We start from the raw sequence: 8,822 nt of genomic DNA on the forward strand, positions 1-8,822 counted from the left end.
GAAAAAGAAAAAAAAAAAAAAAAACAACAGAAAACCTGCACTGTGTTCATTTGAGTGATGCAAACCACATGTCCTGTGTGATGTTGTCATAATATGGTGCTTTGGGGAGGAGAAACTTTACACCTGACATTAACCCAGTAGGGCAGGGAAGGAGAGACAGTGCTTAAACACTGAGTGAGAAGCTCCACAGCTCCTTGGGAATGGAGGCTGCATTATGTGTCTAATCAAAAGAGTGTATAAAAATAGGAAAAAAAAGATAAGTGAAAGCATTCTAATATGAAAACATTGGTTCTTCTCAGTCAAAATGTCTTGTGGGAAAGTGTTAAGTTTCACAGTGGTTTTAAGGAAAGGTTTCAAAATCATTTTAAATAGAGCTCAGAACATCTTTTAGAACTTTCTCCATTGCATCTAATTTAGATATTTCTTTTTGTTTCAGACATTATATAATGCATAACATTATGTATTAATGTTATGATGTTAATTAATATTATGAACTATATTTTTAAATGTTCCTGGGATTAACTGTCTTAGTAAGGACACTTTTTTAGGTTTTTGCAATGAAATATTTCAAACGATTCACTTTAATTCTGTGAAATGTTTGAATATTTCAATTGTTATCTCATTTAGAATCCAATCAGATTTCCAAATGCTGGATTCTCCCATAGGACAGAAAATCCTACGTACCACAGTTGATTAAAAATCTAAGGGTATAATTACTCTTAATAAGCATTTTACGACTGTGTTGCACTCTACTGCAAGTTAGAAATATTTGCTTTACTGTTTATTAAAAGATCCTTATTATCCCCTGTAAGGTTTTTGTAAATGCAGCCATAGAGCACAACATGACCAAATTACATCTTTACTTTCCCCGAGTGTTGCATCACAGGTGGATTTTATCACTGCAGGAGGGTGTTCAGTGAAATACTTGCACTGTGTTATGTCCCCTTTGGGTATTGAAATCCACTCATCTACACAAGGCTCTCAGCTATAATGCTGCTGAGCACACACCTGGGGGACTCTGCCACTTAGGTAACATCAGGAATGCTTGTTGCTGAGTGGTGCACCAAATGTATACACACCTGTTACTTCTTTGTCAGCCGAGATTCTGTTTCTTGTCTGTGTGATGTCCAAATTTTTATCTTTTTCCTACATTCCATTGCTTTTGGTGATAATTATTCTTCCTTTTCAAGCTATCTGGAGTTGCTATATAAGAGAATTTTGAAGAGCAGAAAAGTACATGTAAATGTCAAACAGCTGTATGTCATTGTACAATATTCAGCTCTGTTTTGCCCAGCCATATATATACACTTGAAAAACTTCTTTTTTATATTTTGTATCTTCACAGTGAAGAATCTGTTTGCATTCCAGAATGTAATCGATCTGAGTCAAGTAGAGATGAGAAAGAGGTTCCTGTTAAAGAGGATGCCCTAACAGGCAAAAAGACTGGAAACTGTGTCAGTCTAATAGTGCCACAGCAAGACTGTCAGCTGCAAGACCTACTCAAACAGTTAAGAACACCAGCTGCTTCACAGAGAGTGCAATTGCATTTGATGGCTGTGTTTTGTTGTCTCCAGCCACACTGTCCTGGCCAGTGGTCCTGTCCTATTTTGTGAGATAAGCAGATTTGTCACTGCATAGCCTGGGAACCTCCCAGGGAGCAGAGATGTTGCAGGAAGGGAAGTAGGTGCCATTTTTCTGTCTGTGTCTGTAAGTACCAGGTCAGTGCTGGGCGTCACTGTGATGAAGTGCTGATGGGAAAAGACAGATTCAGCCATCTGACCACCTATTTGAATTCCCTTCTGACCCAACCCATTCCATGATACGGAAAATGAAAAGATCGTGTCATCTCTTCTCCCTTGTACTGTAAAGCCAATAAAGAAGTCCCGTGACACTGAGTGAATCCCAGTTATATCCTTTCAGCCTAAAGAGGGCTGTACAGCTTCAACTGGACAGAATTTTTCAGCTCATGTGCTGAATCCCTAATGCAATATTATTTTGGTGTTCCAACCTTAGTGTGGATATTTCTCACATTGCGGTCTAATGATCTCTATATAGATGTCTTACAAATAGCTAGGAAATTTTTAAGATGAAAAGTAACAAAACACAATAAATGGGTACCCAGTGTGATGCTTTGAAAGGCAATTTCTGATTAAGAGAAGTTACTGCATCCTACATCAGTGTTTTTTCCCATTTCAGTTTTGTAATTTAAGGAAATTGTCACAGAATCCCAGAAGTATTTCCTTCAGATACCAACACTTCAATTTCCCCCATTCTAACCAGGCACTGCTGAAAGCTCTCAGTGTTGGTGTCACTGGTGGCTGTGCTAGGAGGTTGTTAGCAAAGTTTCTGTCTGTCAGCAGTACCTTTCATCCTCATAGATTAAAGTCATTCTTGCAAATGCCAGCTGTGATTTCCATAGGGTAAGGAGGTGATGACTGATTACAGCCCAAGGAGTAATATTAGTAAATGCCCTTGCTGTTGTTAATAGAAAAGCAATTGCTTTTGTTTGCAGTGTAATGGCAAAAGATGTTTACTTATGGAACTCAGCTCAGGACAAAATGAGTTTTTACTCTGTATCATTCCTCCTTTATGTTTTACTGTTATTTATCTCCAGAGAACAAATAGTAAGGGAATAACTTAAGCTAAATGATCCGAGTGATATTTCTGCACTGTCTTACACCCAGGGAAACAATTGTATAGGCATATAGAGATTTCCTCTAAAGCTATTTATAAGAAGAAGAAAGGAAACACTATAAATCCCTATTGTGTTTGAACAGAACTAGTTTATCTACCTTACATTTCTGCACTCAGTTTCAGCCATTTATCCTCCTTTCTTTGGGAGTTGGAGTAGATGCCTTTTAAAGGTCCTTCCAACTCAAACTATTCTGGCTCAAGGACAGGTTGGATGGGCTCCGGGCAGCCTGAGCTGGTGGGCAGCAACCAGCTCATGGCAGGGGCTTTAAGGTCCCTTCCAATCCAAACCATTCTAAGATTCCATTAAATCCTTCTTAGACAGAGAATTGTATCATTGTGTCCTTAATAAGGTTTCATCAGAGAACTTGAAAAGGACTATGGCTTCTTACTGCAAGTATTTATTTCCAATAACAAGACTTCTCCTTGCCAGAAAGCTGCACAGACTAAGTACAGTAGTTTATCCTCCTTATCTCTGCCAGATGCTTCTGCAGAAAAGGCACAGAATAATATCGTCCTTAATAAACCATCTTGCTCTGCACCATGTTGAAGTTATACCTTTTCTACCTCAGCTTCATAAAAAACAAGACATTGCTTCAAGTTGGAATGCAACACTTTACTTAAGCCATTGAAATATCTAAGCACAACTTTGCTAGCAAATCCAGCTCAAAAAATTAGACCAATGAATGTTCTGAAACATGAACTTTCACTTTTGGACTTATAAGGAAAATAATTTTAACTAATTACTTATCATATTCATTTCAGCATAGGTTCCATTCTGGTCGTACAGGTCTCCACCAAGTTTTTGACCAGTATCTTTTGACTAGCTTATCCATTCAAATCTGGAATCAGATACTAACATTTCATATACAACAGAGAATAAAATTTCCCTTATATTTTTGTTTTAAATTCTGTTGACCCCCTCTGTATTCCAATTTCCACTGATGGAAAATGTGTAGATATGCTTTCTAAGCTCACTCAGACAATACTAAATTCCATAACTGATTTGGCTATTTCATTTAAACTTATTTAAAAGAGAATAAGTGACTTATGTTCAAATTACATACTGTTTCAGAAGTTATCAAATGCCAGTTACTGGGAACTCTTCATCAGAATTAATCTTAACAGCTTCAGGTAATTAATAAGAATGGCAGACTTATTAGAATATCAGTGTTTTCAGCTGCTGTGACTGTCAGTTCCTCTTTCTGATTCCCATCCCTGGAGGCATTCAAGGCCAGGCTGGATGTGGCTCTGGGCAGCCTGGTCTGGTGGTTGGCGACCCTGCATATAGCAGAGGGGTTGAAACTAGATGGTCATTGTATTCCTTTTCAACTCAGGCCATTCTATGATTCTATGATTCATTTCTTCTGCATTTTGCAGGGGTTGAAAAATGCAGTTGCTGTAATGGCAGCTGGTTAAAGAAACCCTGGTGGCAGAGCTATGCACAGTCTCACAGACAATCATATCACAGGGCAATAAATCTGAAACAAAATTTAAAAACAAAGGAAAAAAGCAATCTATTCCAGATGGATAGAAAAATAAGAAGAATAAGAAAATAAAATAAACAAATATATAAGAGAGGAACATTTTTCTTACCACCTCAGGGGATAAGAAGCAGTCAATATCCCTTATGAATACACAACAGAGCCCTAAAACTTAAATGACTATGAAAGGAAGGGAGGAAATGAGAAAGAGTACTAATTGTTATTCTGTCAGCAGTGTACAACTACAGAGGAAATATTTGGAATATTAGAAAGCTCTCATTTATACCACTTTCCTTTCTTCTACGTGCTATATTGTGGTAGGTCTGGCAGGCTGGAAAAAAAGCTTAGCTACCAAAATCAAAGCAGCTTTTAGTCAAGAGACAGGAAAAATAATGAGTTGTGAGGAAATCCCTCTTTTACATAAAACAGCCTAATTAACCTATCGTGAAGGCAATGAAAAAATACACCACGTAAAAGATATTATAATATATATATATTGCCAACGTTTTGGTTTGGAAATTGGAATTTGGAATTGGAGTTTGCTTATCCCCAGATTTGACCTGTCCTCTGCTCTGCTCCAGGGCTGTGCCAACAGGAAGGACAGAGCAGAGAAATACATCCTGTATTCAGCCAGACTTCACAGTGGAATTCTTTTGTGAGCATGACAGTGTAATTCTGCTGTTTTCAGCTGAGGGAGATAAAATCTGTTTGCAAGAAAACTCTAAATATTTACTGATATATATTTTCCCATCTCTCAAAGGGACATGGAACAGCTGGTCATAATAAATGTAAACAATTTGTTGTGATATTCCATTAGTAGGCATCAAAGTCTATGTCCCTAATGTACCTCTATACCTCTGTTTTTAATTTGTGTGCATTGCAGTGGTTTTCAGTTGAGAGAGTAACAGCATGCAGCTAAAGCAGGATCTTTACTGCCCCTGAAATTTACCTCTAACCCAGCCGATATGTGAAGACAAGTGATGCTCCTTTCACACAGCTGATAAATGATCACATGCCTGCTGATGTGTAATAAATAGTTTAGCATGATGAATGGGATGATACATTTATAATTACAATTATTTTGGGGCAAATGGAATGGAATTTTAACCACTGGGTTCAATGTTTCAATTTTTATTGATAAATTGCTGCTTGCTCTCTATTTAGGTTTCCTTTTTTTTTTAAATGGAGGAATTTGCAATGAGTAGTGGTCAAATCTTTCAGGCTGTTGTCCAAAATTTGCATCAAACAGCCTTCAGGTCTCCTTTAGGGCCCCAGGCTCTCTTTTAGGGCCGCATATACAGCTTGATTACATTTGGGCACAGCACAGAGCCAGTAAATGTGTGCATCAGTCAAGACTGTCCCAAAATCAAACTGGGATTAAGGGGATTGGTAACAGCTTTTCTACTGAATATGTAACTGTTAGCTGGATGTATCCCTAAATGTCATCCTTTTCCCTTCCCCAGGCTCCTCAGACTCATATCACACTTCCTCCACATTTCTCCAGATAAGGGAGGGAGGAGTGTATTCCTTTCACAACCTCTTACAATCTGACTTTCAGGTAACTGAAAATGCCTACATGCCTTTAGTGCTCATGAGCACACCTAGAGCCACAGGGTTTGAACTTCCTTACTGAGCCACCCTCTGAACTTCGGAGGAGTGCTAGAATATTCTGCCTGTGGGAAGTGGTGCACAGCCAAGCGCAACTTTCTTTGAGCAAGTGTTTCTACCACCACCTTCTCTGTGTTAATAGAATTTACTTTGTCCCTGTGGCAGACAGGTCTGTCACAAACCCCTCTGAGCTCTGAGATCTGAGCTCAGCAGGAGAAGAGGCCCCACCAAGCAGAACACCCAGGACCAGAACTAGGCTCTCTTCTTCTGCTAGGTCAAGATAAGAGGACCAGATGTCCCAGCCTCCTGGTCCAGCTCACTCTCTGCAGTATCTGAAGGGAAGTTCCATCATCATCACACCAGAAAAAGAGGCAAGACCTCATTTCCAAAAGGAAGCTCAGCTCTAAGCATAGCCAAGGAGCTGGGGCTCTCAAATGGCTCTTGGCACTTACAGAGTACCTGCTAGTATGAGAAGCACACAGTCCTCAGAGGCATCAGCTTTCCTCTGAAAGACATAAGTCCCAGCTCCCATTCAGCTCAGAATCACATCCACAGAGATGCAAAGAGTGCTCAGTGCTACAGGATAGATTTTGCTTTTCCCCCTTACTTTAATTGAGGTACAGCAAAAGGGGTGTCAAAATATACGAGCCATCAGCTGTTCTGTCTGGCATTTTGAGGGTAGCTCATCTTTCAGTCTAGCCTGTCTTAAAATATCTCTGGTTTACGTTGTCTTCATCTGCTGGACTTTGTCATGCTGCTTTTGAAGGGGAAAGAGTGTGTTGTGTTACATGATCCGTTGTAATTCCATGCAGTGTAATACAAAAAGATTTTGTTTACTATCAGCACACATGTTTTTTAGATGCCTGGAAGAACTATTAAACTGATAGAATGTGGCAAGCATCCACATGAAGGCTGATATAAAGTCATCTGTGTTGAGTAAACTGTGTGTCTTGCAAACTGTTTCACAGCAGGCTAACATGTATGAGTGTATCTCTTTCAGGCTGAAAAAGCAAACGAACTGATTTGTGACACTTCATCAATATCTCCAATGTGCTCATATTTCAAAAAAATCTAAAATGGCTGTTGCAAATATTTTAGAAATCAAAGTGAAATGTTTAAAGTTCTGTTGTGTTGTATATATAAAGCATGTTTATCTGTATGTGGAGGTTATGTTTTTCTTGTAGACATCATTTCAGAGTCATTGCCTATTTCAGCTAAGAAATATTGTTAATGGTCTTTCTTAATCCCATGAACTATAGGTTAATGTGTGCACAATCAACAACTCATCAACCTAAAGAACACGTAAAAAGAAAGGAGCTATTGCATACTGTGTTTTTATTAATTTATTAATTTAGAGGAGCATGGACCTAAATGCTTATTGTTGTCTCCAAGTCCAGGTCTCACGCCTACTCTCTTCAAGCATTTACTTCTTCCTCACTCTTCCACTCATTCCTCAGTCCCACAGTTCACTGATGTCACCAGTCCAACAGAAGGGAAACCATCAAGTTGCTCACTCCCCTACACCACCTATGCCCCCCAGGACAGATACCATCTATGCCCCAAGGGCAGCAACAGAGGGGACAGCAGTGGCCATCAGCTATCACAGTTTGATGCACAAGTGGCCTGTGCAATCAGCGCGTCCACTCTGCTTGTTTTCCTAGAATGTCTAGGTATAAATCTTAGATGTAGATACACTGCGTGGCCAGATATACGTAGGTATAGATTAGATATAGATATATGATGACTAAATTACACTCAGCTATATAATGAATATAAGATCTAAGATAACACATATCCATGGTATAGGTTCAGTGATTATATTTTTAACTTTGATGCAAGTTACCATCTTACCTCATTTCCGTTTACAGCTCTAATGGGAAATCAGTTTCCTGGGCCCAGAATGAGAAAAGCAGCAGAGGGGCGCACCTTTGGCAGCGGTTGTCAATCCACATCAACAAAAAAGAGAACCCCAATCAAACTGCAGTGATCAAGCCTTTTTCTAAAAGCACAGATAGTAGCCGACATAGTAGCAGCGCTACATTTCCTGAGACCAGTGCCAAAACGCTTTACGACGTTTCAGAAGCAGAAGAGCAATACCCAGCTCAGTACCGACCACAGACTCCCTCGCCTATCAGCACCGTGAGCCACAGAACTGCCTCCGTTAGCCGAACAGAAGATGATGCCCCTACCTTCCAGTCCGAGCCTCCGCAGCGAAGTAGCTCCTCGCAAGGCTCCCTCATGGAGCAGATCAGTAGCGTGGTTACTCGTTTTACAGCCAACATCAGCGAGCTGAACTCTATGATGCTTTCAACAGCCACTCCAGGGACAGTGGTGGCCACTCCTCTCTGCTCTTCATACCTGATCCCACGAGAAATCCAGCTCCCCACAACAATGACCACGTTTGCAGAAATCCAGCCACTTCCTTCTATTGAAGTCAATGGCGCTTCCCAGTCAGCTAGGAAACAATCAAATGGCAGCGTCAAAGAAGGCACTGCAGAGACCCCATCAGCAAAGCAAGACCTTGAGGAGCTGGTAGCTTTAACTCCTCCTTCTCCTTTTAGAGACTCCATCGATTCTGGAAGTGCATCTCCCAGCTCTCCGGTTTCCGAATCAGCTCTCTGTATCCCATCTTCCCCAAAGTACGACACACTCCTCATCAGAGATTACACTCAAAGTTCTTCTTCGCTGTGAATGTAGTTCAAGACAACTTTGGATCTCGACGACTACAAGCAAGTAGTGGGGGGACAGCCAAGACTTCAAGATCTCCAGTGTTTACGCAGATAGAGTGAGAGGCATTGGGTCATCTTGTGAGAAACAGAGGAAGAAGTGGAGTTGCTTGATCAGTGGAAACATCAGATTAACGATGCTGTTCTAAAGACAAAATGACTCTTGGCAGATTATCGTGGCCTTAAAAAAACATGGGCTTTTCAAAAACACTGAATCTATTTTTGAGGGCTTATAAGGAGTCTGTTAAATCAGTTACATACCAAGTGCTTTGCTTTAGTATTACAACGAACTGTGTGTACAATATGTGAATGG

At 40.1% G+C, this 8,822-nt stretch overlaps 1 protein-coding gene across 1 annotated transcript in view; it reads left to right on the forward strand.

Annotated features, from left to right (window-relative positions):
* LOC104909421 (metabotropic glutamate receptor 5-like) overlaps positions 1-8,816 on the forward strand; it is a 22,840-nt gene extending 14,024 nt beyond the window's left edge. Inside the window, exons 2-3 of the mRNA XM_031552292.1 lie at positions 1,213-1,507; positions 7,652-8,816. Of these exons, the coding sequence (XP_031408152.1) occupies positions 1,213-1,507; positions 7,652-8,474 (1,118 nt within the window). The 3' untranslated portion in view covers positions 8,475-8,816. The remainder of the gene's footprint in view (positions 1-1,212; positions 1,508-7,651) is intronic.
* Positions 8,817-8,822: the final 6 nt, after the last annotated feature.

The sequence above is a fragment of the Meleagris gallopavo genome, chromosome 1 (genome assembly GCF_000146605.3).
Source record: "Meleagris gallopavo isolate NT-WF06-2002-E0010 breed Aviagen turkey brand Nicholas breeding stock chromosome 1, Turkey_5.1, whole genome shotgun sequence".
Lineage (NCBI taxonomy): Eukaryota > Metazoa > Chordata > Aves > Galliformes > Phasianidae > Meleagris > Meleagris gallopavo.